This window comes from Coregonus lavaretus (genome assembly GCF_964263955.1).
Source record: "Coregonus lavaretus genome assembly, contig: HAP1_SCAFFOLD_3742, whole genome shotgun sequence".
In the NCBI taxonomy this organism is placed as follows: Eukaryota; Metazoa; Chordata; class Actinopteri; order Salmoniformes; family Salmonidae; genus Coregonus; species Coregonus lavaretus.
Genome location: NW_028162000.1, coordinates 9,571 through 25,885, shown reverse-complemented (window position 1 = coordinate 25,885; position 16,315 = coordinate 9,571). Strand labels below are relative to the sequence as shown.

Genomic DNA, 16,315 nt, shown 5'->3' with positions numbered 1-16,315 from the left:
TTCGAAGTCGGGTCGCGACCCCACTTGCAGTGGTGTTTGTGGACACGGTCAGAATAGGAGTGTTGGATCACCAAATTCAAAGAAATAAATAAAATGTTTGTTTTTTTACAAAAACTTAACAGCACATATTATATGGGAAACTATACAACATTTTTTGAGAAAGATAATTTGAAAAATAAAATAGTATTGAGTAAAATTATTTATTGGTTTCTTTTCGTTTCAATAAGAGATAAAATGCAATGAATTTAAGGTTATTTGTTTATGTAAAAATCTAAATGTACAGATATTAAGGTGGGGTGGCAAGAAATTCTGGTGAAAGAAATGGGATCCCCGCTGAAAAGGTTTGAATACCACTGATCCTAGACCAACACTCCTACTCTGACACGCTTTATGAATACAGGCCCAGGACTTTGGGTGCCAAGACCAAGATAATGGCTACATCTCAAATGACACCTTCCCCAACGTAGGTCTCTGGTCAAAAGAAGTGCACTTAAATGTATGTAGGGCAGGGGTATTCAACTCTTACCCTACGAGGTCTGGAGCCTGCTGGTTTTCTGTTCTACCTGATAATATATTGCAGCCACACCTAAATCACTTCCTGATTAGAGGGGAACAATTTAAAAAATGCAGTGGAACTGGCTTCAAAGTCCAGAGTTGAGTTTGAGGGGTGCAGGGTGTGATTTGAGATGCAGCCCCATGCAGACTCCATACTACCTGCTGAGTGAGAATGATCCAGCAACACTGCCTTTGACCTCTAACTCAGGAAATAAAGCTGCCCTTTAATATTCTATGGGACTCTGGTAATGACAAGATAAGGATAGCATTTACATTTTAGTCATTTAGCAGACGCTCTTATCCAGAGCGACTTACAGTTAGTGAGTGCATACTAGCAGAGAGGAAGAGGCGAAGCAAGAGCGATAACTGGGACCAAATGTTGTTTTTTGCTCAACAAGCAGTTTTTGTATGGAGGTCAATGAATTCCATCTTTGGTCACCAAAAAAATTGAATGGCCTATGCTTAGGTTATGAGTGTACTGATATAAGTAGGACACGTGACTTCCCAGCAACTTTGAGAAAGAAAAAAAACTTTATAAGGGGGATGTTGCGTCTGTACACCCACATTTCTGCCCTCTCATTTGCTAGAATGGTCCCACCTGATCTTGCCTCCTCCGACTGCCTTGCATTTTTAATTGTTAGAGCAGCCACTAGAGTCTGGTCAATATAATGGATAATCTGTCATTACTCAACGCTGGTGAACGAGGAAGGGAAGGAGGGAGGGGGTGTTGTCCAGGCAGAACAGATAAGCGTTAACAAGCAGCCTGTGTTGCGCAACAGTAAGGAGTGAGGACAGGATCGTAAAGAGAAGAAACCCAAAAGTTTCCACTGGTCTTCTTATTTTTATTTAACTAGGCAAGTCAGTTAAGAACAAATTCTTAATTACAATGACGGCTTACCCCTGGCCAATTGTGCGCCGCCCTATGAAACTCCACATCACCGGCGGATTGTGATACAGTCTGGAATTGAACCAGGGTCTATAGTGAATCCTCTAGCACTGAGATGCAGTGCCTTAGACTGCTGCGCCACTCGGGAGCCCACTCGAAAGTCTATATGGCCTGAGAGGGGACAAACATTAACGATGACTCAGTCAGGACAGAGAGATGGAGCCTGAAACTACTGTTCAAGTTAAAGGCAAGAAAGTATCCATTCAGTTGTCCACTTCATGAAGACTCCCAGTGTATACTAGCCAAAGATCCTATTACATTATTAGTAGTATTCTAGTTCTATGATACTAGCAAACTAAACATTTATGGACACTAGTTTCTCACATCTTTTGTCAAAGTGAGCCATTATACCAGTTAACTTGACTGGTTGATTCTGCTACACCATTGTGGTCTAGTTACCTACGGTGTAGAAAAGGTAATCTTCAGTGCTATTTTGGCTAGCCCCAGAGGACACAGTGTTACAATGGTGTACAAGTACAATGACACTTGCAATTTATTTGTGGTGTTTCACCTGCAATGAACCTTTGTATTCAATTAAAACGCACCCACACAACCCTGCTGTGAACTGGCCAGTAGCCTTTGATCCCATAATAACATTTACAACTACTAAGTTAAAAAATTAAAACGTTTATTCATTCAAATAAACTTATGACCCACAAAAAAAAAAAAAAAGGCTTACAAAAAAAAGTAAAGATTAAAAGAAAAACAGACCTTATACACATCCAGTAGTTATGGAAACGGGGAGACATGGAAAATGTGTTTTTAAAACAAAACAAAAGCGATTGGCGATGGAACGAGCGGTTGTGGTGACCGTGTGTGTATGGTGTGTGAGGCTCTAGGCGTTGCGGTCGATGCGGACGTCAACCTCGCGACCGTTGATCTTGGTTCCGTTCATCATCCTGCAGGCCTGGTTAGCGCTCTCTGGCGAGTCAAACCTGACCGTACCACAGCCCTTAGACTTTCCTCCCTCCATCTTGATCTCTGCAAACATCACCTGGCCTGGAGAGGGAGGGCACAGAGAGAGAGAGAGAGAGAGAGAGAGAGAGAGAGAAAGAGCAGTAGAGTGTTTAAGCACTGACACTGCTAAAGCCATGACAGTACTGCAGCTCAAAGCTACATTCAATCCATCTGCAGGTTGTTCAGTACAGTAAACTGATTGAAGAGGCTTACCACAGACACTGAACTTCTCCTTCAGTTTCTGCCAGGTCAGGTCATAGGACAGCTACAACACAACACAGGACATTAGAACATAGAGGCCTAAAATACTTTAGGGGCATTTTCACAGAGCTAGATGATGCCTACTCCTCTGTCTAAAAGCGCTTCCAATTCACACTACTTAATCTGTGTCCATGATATAAATATCCATACAGGAGTACACATCATATAGTTGATTTGATCAACCTTATTAAAACATGTGTTTGGTGCTTTAATGTGCTTAAAAAGGGGAGTGCACGTCATGTCATATAATGCACATTTATATAGTATTCATTTATTAAACATACATTTCTGACAAAGATCTGACATCCTCCCTTAGCTCTGTCAGACATGGCTCCTCCTCCGTATCCCCCGAACCCTCGGCTCATGGCCATGCTCCCCCCCATACGGTCGTAGCCAGAGCCCATCCGCTCCATGGACCGGCTGCCCATACCACCTTAGTAGAGGACACAGGCAATATGAGTGAGTGTCTCAGATCGGAATTCCTACCGCAGTGGTATTCGGGGTTCTGCAGGCTTTAGTTCCAGCCAAGCACTACCACACCTACCATTCATCAAATCAAGGTCAAGCACAGTGAAACATTGGCAGTCTGACATGTGAGATGTGTGTGCTAACAGACAGTGAGAGCCGAGAGAGAGTAGACAGACAGATGTGAAGGATGTTAATGTAATGGTGGTGTACCTAATCCTCCCCCAACGGGCCCCATGCCTCCTCCATAACCTCCTCCTGATGGAGAGAACGCACGGCATCATACACACGTTACCACAACCTATCAGCGCATCACAACTCAAACAAGTTACAGCACAAACTTCTGTCAGTAACATGTTGGAGGCATAGGGCTGAATGCTAACTTGACCAGTGTTGTGTTACCCATGTAGGAGTTGTGATTCAGCTCTTAGTACAGTCTACCTACAGGTTCCAGTTGCAAGCTACACCACGACCACACTACAACATGCCTAGTCTACTGCCACCACTGACCATGCTGTTAGCGGATGGACATATGAGGGCTATGGACTATGGAATAGATTATGATGACTGACAGTCACAAGTGTGTGTTTGTGAATGAGAGAAAGTGTGAGTGAAAGAGTGAGTGAGATTGTGAGTGTGTAAACTACTCACCCATTCCTCCAAAGGAGTCCCCAAAGCCTCTGCTCATGGACATGTCACTGCGACCAAAGTCTCTGTCCATCCCTCCTCCCATCCCCCCTGACCTGTAGGACATGTCTGGAGAGGGGGAGAGAGAAGTAAAGACAAGGGAAGAGAGGAAGAGAAGGCGCAGAGTCAGAAATATACTCGGTGGAAAGTTGCCATTAAACTTCAGTGTTTGCGAATTTGACTTATTTTGTCCTTACATTAGTTGTGTGTAGTGATGGGGGGGGGGGGGGGATCTATACAGTTACATATCGCAATATTATATTGATACTATCTATTTGTAAAAATATTGCTTTTTGCTCGGTAGCGTTAGCTAGCGCTAGTCGGCTGTACCTGCGCCAAAACGGCTGCATTTTTCATCCTATATCTTGTTCACATCTTTAAAAAAAATAGTGAGCCTACATGTTTTCAGCACTTCTATTTCCCTGACTGATTTAAACTACTAAAAAAACGATTAAAACGATAAATTTTCTCATGCTGTCTCGTCTGTCTGCAGCAGACATTTCGTGAACAATGAGTTTGTAACATCAAATCCCAGTAACGAATCGCGATATCTACCTACATGAGAATATAGTATCGGCACAATATTGTAACGTGAGGTCCCTGGCAATTTCCAGCCCTAGGTGTGTGTGTGTGTGAGAGAGAGTGTCCTTACCTCCCATCCGTCCCATGTCTCTGGCTCCGAATCCCCCCATGCTGTCCATGCCCCCGAACCCTCCTCCACGACACACACAGGATTATTATATTAATGGATAGTCTTGGCACAATAACCCATGTGTTGTTCAGCCATGTAACAGAATGATACAGCAGAGAGATCTATTCTCTAGGACCTTACCTCCTAGTCGGCCCATCCCTCCATATCCAGGTCCTCCTTCCATACCTGACAGACAGAGTCACACACACTTCACGTCTCACTGCTTTTAAGAGCATATTCACACGTTGTTGTACTAAAGCTTATTCTACATTATCTCTAGACAACACTTTCCAGCCACCAACAGTGGGTGAAGGGTGATGCATGTCAGTCTAGGAGGGAACGGTGTCAGTGTGTGATGTAAGCACTTGGAGAACGTCCAGGAACAACATGTAGAGGATTTAAAACAAATAGCTAATCTTCACAAGCGATAACTATCTTATCTATGAACTGACTGGCTCCTCGTCTGACCTGCAGTCTCTGTGCGTGGTTTAAAAAGTAACAGTGCGTTTGCTGGAGTATTATGGAGAGGTTAGGGGTCAGTACTAACCTGCAGGGCCCATGTTGCCCATTCCTCCTCCACCACTCAGCCGGTTGGCATTGATAGGTTGTCCTCCTGGTCCCAGGCCCATCCCGATCCCTCCCAGACCCCCTACACACATAGGACAGAGAGGAGAAGGTTGGAGTATGCTTGACCACACAAACGTATACATCCCTTATGAGATGCCTTGGTTCACTGGAGAAGAGAACACTGAGCAGGTGACAACATGACCCTGTTACAGAGATAATGATAAAGTAAAGTCATTCTATCAGATTACATTAACTTAACATACAGGTGTGTTCTAGTGATAGTCAGGATGGGACAGGATGTGTACTCACGTGGTAACTGGGGAGCTTTCTCCACCGGGTGGAAATCATCAGCTGGCATAGACTTGTCATCCTGAAACACACAGAAACAACATATCAAGAGGTGGTTCTTACACAACCGATATTACCACATCAACATGTAACAACCTCTATGACCTGTGACCTTCCACACACACATTAACTGTGTACAGTGTTAGAGGTTTAGAAATCAGAAACATGCCAATAACAAAGCATACTTACCATCTTAACATGCATCTGTCTGTCAAACAGCATTTGGCCATTGAACATGGCTAGAGAACAGAGTTAAGGAATACCATCAATTACATTTTTTTGTCACATGCTTCCTAAACAACAGGTGTAGACTAACAGTGAAATGCTTATTACAGGTCCTTTTCAAACAATATAAGTGACATGAATAAATACATGGTGAATAAGGAATAAGAATAACAGCTAGGACATGTATAAAGAGTTGTGTATTAGGCCGGTATAAAAAGTTACGCGTCTTCTTCCGTAGTATAACCGTATGCGGGATACAGATAGCATGTGCAGCCTGTTGGAAGGTGTGCGTGTTCTGTGATAGTATATAATATATAAAGGATACAGATAGCCTGTACAGCCTCCAGGGCCTGTTCGAAGGTAACAGTCCCCATCCCTCTACTCTTCCCATCCTTATCCTCCTTCACATCAGCCCTCTTCACTGTTCCTGCCATACCAAACACCTCCTTCAGCTTCTTCCAGCCCACCTTGAAGTCCAGCTGGGAGGAGACAGCACAGAGGGGACCGGGTTAGCATAGAAACAACCATTACCATACAACACATCTAAACAGACAGGAGGGGACCGAATTAGCAATAGCATTCGGCACAGCGAAACTAACATGGTACTTCCAAGTTCTAGGACGACGCAGTTGGACTTGAGATTTAGAGCGCACAGCTCAAGTTCTCTTCAATTGGTGAACAGAATTATTGGTAGGTTAACTTCTGAGACTTCAAAACATCAGATATAAATATTACTCATCTCATATCTATATACTGTATTCTATACTATTCTACTGTATCTTAGTCTATGCCGCTCTGACATTGCGTGTCAATATATTTCTTTATATACTCTTAATTCCATTGCTTTACTTAGATTTGTGTGTATTGGGTATATGTTGTGAAATTGTTAGATATTACTTGTTAGATATTACTGTCGGAGCTAGAAACACAAACATTTCGCTACACCTGCTATAACATCTGCTAAACACGTGTATGTGACCAATAAAATGTGATTTGATTTTAGGGAGAGAGAAGAGGAGAATGAGACGTAAGGATTCAGTATGTATGTTTGTCCTCACGTTGGCTACGAACACAGTGGTCCCTAGCCGTCCGACACGTAGAGCGCTGATGACCTCATGGGGGACGTTTGGGTTGTTAGCGATGGAAGGGGGTACACCTACACCCCCCGGTCCACCCTCCTGCCCCCTGCCTCCCCCTCCAGGGTACATCCCCCCTGTACGCTGCAGCACGCGCCGAGCACGCTCCCCATCAGGATCCTGGAAGATGGAAACAGATAACCGCTAAACGTTTACCTAGAACTTCAACTCTGAGCTTTAACCCTCCACATCAGGGTTCTGGAGCAGGGAAACAAGGGGTTAAACACAGATGGCCCCAAACCTTTGACCTATAATTACAACTCTAACCTTTGACTTTAACTAGGTCTAGTTCACAGTGAATACAGTTAAGACAGTCTCAAGAGGATAAACATTACAAACCATGTTAATGCAACCACATTCCCAGCAGGCTGGATTTAAGTGCAGATTTAGCACACCACTGAGTTTAATCTCTCATCACCGTGTGGTGCCTACAGAATGTGAATGGGTCCTTACCGCCATAATATTGAGGGGTCTTCCATTCAGGTCATGTTTGTTCATGACTTCTATGGCCTTCTTCACAAACTCCTCATCTTTGAACTCCACAACACTGCAGGACAGACAGGACAGTCAGTGGATGAAGACATGTATAACAATGACTCAGGAAGTTAGGTGCGTCTCAAATGGACCCTATTCCCCATGTAATAGCACACTACTTTTGACCAGAACCGTATGAGCCAGCCCCATGTGGCTCTGGTCAAAAGTAGTGTACTTTTAAAATATTAAAAAGTAAATCCGGGACACTGAAATTCGTATGACTTGTCAAGTTTGGTATAGTTACATAAAACAGAAGTTTACTTAAGGCCAAAGCGAAAAGGTGGTTGGTTGGGTTAGATGGTGGGCATATAATGCGAACGTCTAGCAACCCAAAGGTTGCGTGTTCGAATCTCATCATGGACAACTTTAGTAACTACTTACAACTTTTCAGCTACTTAGCTAAATCTAACACGTTAACCTAACCCTAATCCCTAACCTAGCTAACATTAGCCACCTAGCTAACGTTAGCCACAACAAATTGGAATTTGTAACATATCATACGTATTGCAAATTCGTAACATATTGTACAAACTGCAATTCATAACATATGCGAATTGTAATTAGTAACATTTCATAAGAAATTAATACACACCATACGAAACGTAAAATGTCATACTAAAGGGAGTTGTCTGTGATTGACATTTATTTATTTAACTAGGCAAGTCAGTTAAGAACAAATTGTTATTTACAATGACTGCCTACCCCGGCCAAACCCGGACGACGCTGGGCCAATTGTGCACCGCCCTATGGGACTCCCAATCACGGCTGGATTGTGATACAGCCTGGAATCGAACCAGGGTCTGTAGTGACGCCACTTGCACTGAGATGCAATGCCTTAGACCCCTGTGCCACTCGGGAGCCCATTATACATACAGAATAATACGAAATGCACTGAGACCATGTTGCAAAGTTAGACAGGTAAAGTCTGGTTCCTTACCCACATCCCTGTACAGGTAACACCAGGTGATCCAGAGACAACACAGATCCATAACAGAGGGAATGAACAAAGACAGTGATTAGACTGACAACAGTTAACATCATTATTACACATCTGACATCATGCTATTAGTGGATTACATAATCCATCTTGAAGGGCCAGCTAACAGGCCTTGGTGTGGGGAGTGTGTTTTGTTTGTATCCAAGGAAAAAAATTAAGTGAATTTAAAAGACATTGACTTGGGTTGCTATAGACTCGTTTTTCTTGTTCTCAGTGGAGACATAGTACCCTTACCATCTTCAGTGGAATAACAAGGACTCAGGATATACTTACAAATAGCAAATATGTCCGTTCTGTCTACGTTTGTTTTAGAGTTAACACTAAACAGTCAGTTTGAGTTAAAGTACATATTACATTAAATGGTTGAGTTGAATGCATTCACAACCTAGTTTGCAAATTCCTGGATGTATCATAATACTAAAGATTAATAAACGATGGTGAGATTTTCTTGTGAGCCGCTGGAAAAAGAAGAAAGTTATTTTATACAATATCTACAATATTTTAGAAATAATTAGTTTTGTTCATGAAGAGATAATTGTGCCATTGATCCAAATAAAAAGGTAACAAAATTTGAAGACCAAAAAGTCAAATGTCAATCAATAAGACATCACAAAATCCCTTTGAGAAATGGTCAACTGCCAAACTTTGACACCAATTGAGAAAACTACAACAACTTAAAAACAAATGTGTACTAAGTTTCAGATGAATTCAAGTTAGTGTTCCAGAATCAACAAGAAGACATCCTCCATCATCACTCTACAGCCAACTAGGCTATAACAGGCTCTAGCTAACAGCCACCAACATATCATCCCATAGACATACATGGAGAACCCCTTGGATCAGTGCCTTACAGAACACTTGGTAAATAAAGAGATACTGCAGTGGAGGGCATTTAAAACCTCGTGCAGTGAGTTGGTCCACATCACTTACCCTTGACTTTCCTTCAGCATCCTTAAAGAGCTCCACGTATGTAACCTCACCAACTTCATGAGACATACAAAGGAAAAATACCAAGAGAACAAAAGGCATTTAAAATCACCAGTCGACTGTTGAACCACCACTCTCTCGCTCCAGGGCAGGCCGTTGCCTTGGTTATGCCGTTACGATGCTTCCCCATGATTGGTCAACAGTGAGCCCAGACCAACAGTCACCACACAACCCCCTTCCAATGCCTTCCTGGGCTCGACTGAGACAGACACAGTCAGTCAACTACTGTCAACCTGGGAATTCAGATCACACTTCAGTATAAAAGAACAGTTTGGTCAACACGGTTCCTGTCAACATGGCAAGAAGTCACTACAGTTTAAAAAGGTGTCCTTTTCACCTTGCAAAAAAACACTTTTTGAAGAGCTAAAGACCCAATAGTTCAGTGCACAGAAAGACAATGGTTTCATTCATACAAAACAATAATTTGTCACCTTAACACAGGTTCAACTGAATCAAGTGCTCAAGTAGTCAATACTACTACTTGTCTGAGGTTACATTTTGGAGCTATAAGTCAATATCATAAAACCAATAGTAGCTAACTACATAACTAAAATCAACTTTAACAAGCACAGACATTTCAATTCAATCCAAGCTAAATTGGTGTCCACCCAGGAGTAAAAAATGAAATAAATCCAGAAATGTCTCTATTCTACTGACTTAGTAATATCTGCAATACAATAACATTCTGCCTCAGAAGGAACTACGAGAAGATGTGGCTAGGTCTATGTTCTGGTCACAAAGAGAGGACTGAGAAAGCTCCTGTTGAGCTGGCGAGAAGGGGCCCATCACTATAGGGAGAAGCAGCTTGACCCTGTGTGTGGATGGATTACCTTTCTCTCTCATCAGATCTTTAATAGCCTGCCACTTCGTGTCATAGGGGATATTGCTAATGAACACGCGGTTCCTGTGACCCCCTCCTCCACCCTTCTTGTCCCCGGTGACCTGCTTCTCTTTGTAGGGGTGGAAGCGGTTCCCTTTGCGGCCTCCTCCAGACGTCTTTTCTTTGAGCTCAGACTTGGTATTCGGGGTTGGGGCGGTTGCGGGGGCATCAGTGGGGTCGTCTGCGAGGGCTTCGGCATCATTGATAGGGGCGTCATCGATAGGGTCACCATCTACAGGGGTATCATCATCACCAAGGACCTCATCTCCAAGGACCTCGTCATCACCCAGGCCTAGGTCCTCTTCTTCTGCAGGGGCATCTTCGCCAAGAACCTCGTCTTCTTCTGGCTCTCTGAAGAAAACACAGAAGAGTACAGTATTAATGGATGTAGCTAGCTTGTCTGTTATAGCTAATGTTACCTAAACCTACATGGCATGGTAATTTCACTGATGTGCCAAATAATAAAGACGTGCACATAACAGTTTATGCAACTTCAATCTCCCCTAACTAACATGGATTTATGGACACAAACGGCTAATTAGCTACAAAGTCATATTTTCATCCAACTGGAGGGTGGAAGAGAGGAGAGGAAAGTTACTGTAGGCAACTCTCTGGATTCAACTACAAATTGACTCCATTCAAACTGTCGGCTCCGCACTGGCAATACATTACCACCAACTGTCTGCTGTTGGCTAGCTAACGGTTCGCTAGCTAAATCTCCATTAAGGGACTGTGCACCTAAACCATATAAATCTTATTAAATTACTAGAGGGGCCATCTAACTGTAAGTCGCTCTGGATAAGAGCGTCTGCTAAGTGACTAAAATGTAAATGTCATAAACCTTCAAAGTCCCAGAATGGATCCCAGAATGGGATGAAAATGGCAGCCATATTGGTCAGGGAGAAATCAAAACTAATCTAATTGGAATGGATGGCAGTAGAGGCATAATCCTGATTTTAAATATGTAGTCAAATAAAAGGCATGTGACATATCCTAAATATTGTAATAGAATTGTCAACTTAAAATAGTCTTAAAATTACAGTTTATATGGACTTCATACAAATGTTTGGTATAAATAGACATATATATATAGATAGATAAACCTTAAAATGTCTAAATGTTTCTTTTCTTGGAAAGCAATATTAGTACTTGTTGAATTGACAACTTGTCCAAGTCCCATCATCAACTGATTTCAGTTGGCTGTGGATTGACTGCATTGTTTGAATGGAATGTTGTCATTGTCAGTAAAAAAAATGGCTAACTAACATACAGTGCGAAAACATTCCTCAAATTCATTATTTTACACAATGTCTCATCACAGTACTGGAAAACCATGGTTGACCAACTCCCTGCCCAAAATGGCTGACCTTTATCCCCCCATAAGGTTCATGCCCGTTCTAGTGTTCTATTTCCTAATTCTATGAGTTAAACGCACTAGCCAGATAGTAAATTTAGCTAGCTACACATGGTTGGATGGCTAAAAACCATTTAGTTGTCTGCATAACTAGCTAGTAAAATAACGACATATTACACAAATCTTAAAAAATGTTGATGACCAACTAAGACGATAACCAACAAGTTAGCTAGTTAGCAAGAAAAGTAGCAACTAGCTAGCAAACGTTAGCTAGTTTTAATGATAGCGTTAATGCTAGGCTAATGTTGCTAACGTTAGCTAGCCTCCATCTTGCCGGTGAGTGCAGCACAGATTGTGCCAGAAAAATACGATGTTTTAGTTACATTTTCAGGCCATTCGTGCCATCCTGAGATGTTCCCTCGGTCTCAGCCTCGATGGGTTCAATAGTTTCCTGGGCAATATCTGCCATATTCGTCTGTTTGCAGAGAAAGCTAATTCAATCGAGAGATGCGCCTCCGCTCACACTGCGCAGTTTAAAATAAGTAACGCTCCAGGCCTCCACCAACGCGAGAAAATGCGAGAATTTGGCCTGGATGTCTAAAGCCTAAACACCGGTAGATTTCCTACATACAATTGATATATTTCTACACATTTTCGATTTGGTTTTAGTAATTTCAATGTCGACTAAGATTGTTTTCCCCCGAAAATAAATAAATACATATTTATAAATTAAATAAAATACAATTTTTTTATATATATATATATATATACTGAACAAAAATATAAACGCAACGATTTTACTGAGTTACAGTTCATATAAGGAAAGCGTCAATTAAAATTGTACATTTGAGTCATTTAGTAGACGCTCTTATCCGGAGCAATTTACAGTAGTGAGTGCATACACTTTCTAAATTAATTAGGCCCTAATCTATGGATTTCACATGACTGGGCAGGAGCGCAGCCATGGGTTGGCCTGGGAGGGCATAGGCCCACCCATTTGGGAGCAAGGCACACTCACTGGGGAGCCAGGCACAGCCAATCAGAAATAGTTTTTCCCCACAAAACGGCTTTATTACAGACACAAACTCCTCAGTTTTATCAGCTGCCCGGGTGGCTGGTCTCAGACAATCCAGCAGGTGTATAAAAATGGATGTGGAGGTCCTGGGCTGGCGTGGTTACATAGGTAAGCCAGTTGAGAACAAGTTCTCATTTACAACTGCGACCTGGCAAAGATAAAGCAAAGCAGTGCGATAAAAACAACAACAACACAGAGTTACATATGGGGTAAACTAAACGTACAGTCAAAAACACAATAGAAAATCTATATACAGTGTGTGCAAATGTAGTAAGTTACGGAGGTAAGGCAATAAATAGGCCATAGTGCAAAATATTTACAATTTAGGATTAACACTGGAGTGATAGATGTGCAAAAGATGATGTGCAAATAGAGATACTGGGGTGCAAATGAGCAAAATAAATAACAATATGGGGATGAGGTAGTTGGGTGGGCTAATTACAGATGGGCTGTGTACAGGTGCAGTGATCGGTAAGCTGCTCTGACAACTGATGCCTAAAGTTAGTGAGGGAGATAAGAGAATCCAGCTTCAGAGATTTTTGCAGTTCGTTCCAGTCATTGGCAGCAGAGAACTGGAAGGAATGGCGGCCAAAGGAGGTGTTGGCTTTGGGGATGACCAGTGAGATATACCTGCTGGAGCGCATACTACGGGTGGGTGTTGCTATGGTGACCAATGAGCTAAGATAAGGTGGGGATTTGCCTAGCAGTGATTTATAGATGACCTGGAGCCAGTGGTGAGGGCCAGCCAACGAGAGCGTACAGGTCACAATGGTTAGTACTATATGAGGCTTTGGTGACAAAACGGATGGCACTGTGATAGACTACATCCAATTTGCTGAGTAGAGTGTTGGAGGCTATTTTGTAAATGACATCGCCAAAGTCAAGGATCAGTAGGATGGTCAGTTTTATGAGGGCATGTTTGGCAGCATGAGTGAAGGAGGCTTTGTTGCGAAATAGGAAGCCGATTCTAGATTTAACTTTGGATTGGAGATGCCTAATGTGAGTCTGGAAGGAGAGTTTACGGTCTAACCAGACACCTAGGTATTTGTAGTTGTCCACATATTCTAAGTCAGACCCGCCGAGAGTAGTGATTCTAGTCAGGCGGGCGGGTGCAAGCAGCGTTCGATTGAAGAACATGCATTTAGTTTTACTAGCGTTTAAGAGCAGTTGGAGGTTGTATGGCATTGAAGCTCGTTTGGAGGTTTGTTAATACAGTGTCCAATGAAGGGCCAGATGTATACAAAATGGTGTCGTCTGCGTAGAGGTGGATCTGAGAGTCACCAGCAGCAAGAGCGACATCATTGATATACACAGAGAATAGAGTCGGCCCGAGAATTGAACCCTGTGGCACCCCCATAGAGACTGCCAGAAGTCCAGACAACAGGCCCTCCGATTTGACACATTGAACTCTATCTGAGAAGTAGTTGGTGAACCAGGCGAGGCAGTCATTTGAGAAACCAAGGCTATTTTGTCTGCCAATAAGAATGCGGTGATGACAGAGTCAAAAGCCTTGGCCAGGTCAATGAAGACGGCTGCACAGTACTGTCTTTTATCGATCGCGATTATAATATCGTTTAGGACCTTGAGCGTGGCTGAGGTGCAGCCATGACAAGCTCGGAAACCAGATTGCATAGCGGAGAAGGTACGGTGGGATTCGAAATGGTCAGTGATCTGTTTGTTAACTTGGCTTTCAAATACCTTCGAAAGGCAGGGCAGGATGGATATAGGTCTGTAACAGTTTGGATCTAGAGTGTCACCCCCTTTGAAGAGGGGGATGACCGCGGCAGCTTTCCAATCTCTGGGGATCTCAGACAATACGAAAGAGAGGTTGAACAGGCTAAGAATAGGGGTTGCAACAATTTCGGCGGCTAATTTTAGAAAGAAAGGGTCCAGATTGTCTAGCCCAGCTGATTTGTAGGGGTCCAGATTTTGCAGCTCTTTCAGAACATCAGCTGTCTGAATTTGGGTGAAGGAGAAGGGGGGGCATGGGCAAGTTGCAGCAGAGGGTGCAGAGCTGGTGGCCGGGTAGGGGTAGCCAGGTGGAAAGCATGGCCAGCCGTAGCAAAATGCTTGTTGAAATTCTCGATTATCGTAGATTTATTGGTGGTGACAGTGTTTCCTAGCCTCAGTGCAGTGGGCAGCTGGGAGTAGGTGGTCTATAAACACGTGTAACCACATTTGGACGTACTGCCAAATTCTCTAAAACAATGTTGGAGGTGGCTTATGGTAGAGAAATTAACATTAAATTATCTGGCAACAGCTCTGGTGGACATTCCTGCAGTCAGCATGCCAATTGCACGCTCCCGCAAAGCTTGAGACATCTGTGGCATTGTGTTGTGTGACAAAACTGCACATTATAGAGTGGCCTTTTATTGTTCCTAGCACAAGGTGCACTTCTCCTTTCCCCCTTCTGATAACCAGGTGGCGAATCGCATCTCTGCATGTCTGGCAGACATATCAGTATGGATGACGGATCACCACCTCAAGCTGAACCCTGGCAAGACGGAGCTGCTCTTCCTCCCGGGGAAGGACTGCCCGTTCCATGATCTCGCCATCACGGTTGACAACTCCGCTGTGTCCTCCTCCCAGAGTGCGAAGAGCCTAGGCGTGACCCTGGACAACACCCTGTCGTTCTCCGCCAACATCAAGGCGGTGACCCGCTCCTGCAGGTTCATGCTCTACAACATTCGGAGAGTACGACCCTGCCTTACACAGGAAGCGGCACAGGTCCTAATCCAGGCACTTGTCATCTCCCGTCTGGACTACTGCAACTCGCTGTTGGCTGGCCTCCCTGCCTGTGCCATTAAACCCCTACAACTCATCCAGAATGCCGCAGCCCGTCTGGTGTTCAACCTTCCCAAGTTCTCTCACGTCACCCCCCTCCTCCGCACACTCCACTGGCTTCCAGTTGAAGCTCGCATCCGCTACAAGACCATGGTGCTTGCCTATGGAGCAGTGAGGGGAACGGCACCTCTGTACCTTCAGGCTCTGATCAGTCCCTACACCCAAACGAGGGCATTGCGTTCATCCACCTCTGGCCTGCTGGCTCCCCTTCCTCTGCGGAAGCATAGCTCCCGCTCAGCCCAGTCAAAACTGTTCGCTGCTCTGGCACCCCAATGGTGGAACAAGCTCCCTCACGACGCCAGGACAGCGGAGTCACTCACCACCTTCCGGAGACATTTGAAACCCCACCTCTTTAAGGAATACCTGGGATAGGATAAAGTGTTCCTTCTAACCCCCCCCCCCCCCCAAATTGTAAAGTGGTTATCCCACTGGCTATAGGGTGAACGCACCAATTTGCGAGTCGCTCTGGCTAAGAGCGTCTGCTAAATGACGTTAATGTGCCCTTGAGCAAGGCACTTAACCCTAATTGCTCCTGTAAGTCGCTCTGGATAAGAGCGTCTGCTAAATGACTAAAATGTAATGTAAATGTAAATGTAAATGTGCACCTGTGTAATGATCATGCTGTTTAAACAGCTTCTTGATATGCCACACCTGTCAGATTGATGTATTATCTTGGCAAAGGAGAAACGCTCACTAACAGGGATGTAAACAAATTTGTGCACAAAATTTGATAGAAATAAGCTTTGTGTGCGTGTGGAATATTTCTGGGATCTTTTATTTCAGCTCATGAAACATGGGACCAACAC

General features: G+C 43.6%; 1 protein-coding gene across 1 annotated transcript; it reads right to left on the bottom strand.

Moving 5' to 3' along the window:
* Positions 1–1,976: 1,976 nt before the first annotated feature.
* On the bottom strand, positions 1,977–12,137 carry LOC311119761 (myelin expression factor 2-like). The gene is made up of 17 exons (XM_084194418.1): positions 11,974–12,137; positions 10,187–10,587; positions 9,300–9,352; positions 8,310–8,317; positions 7,292–7,385; positions 6,761–6,958; positions 6,028–6,181; positions 5,667–5,716; positions 5,439–5,499; positions 5,110–5,211; positions 4,704–4,748; positions 4,524–4,586; positions 3,836–3,940; positions 3,398–3,442; positions 3,004–3,152; positions 2,672–2,723; positions 1,977–2,500 (listed from the first exon to the last, which is right to left on the bottom strand). Exons 1-17 carry the CDS (start codon positions 12,057–12,059, stop codon positions 2,337–2,339), a joined length of 1,830 nt encoding a protein of 609 aa, XP_084050544.1. The 5' UTR covers positions 12,060–12,137; the 3' UTR covers positions 1,977–2,336.
* Positions 12,138–16,315: the final 4,178 nt, after the last annotated feature.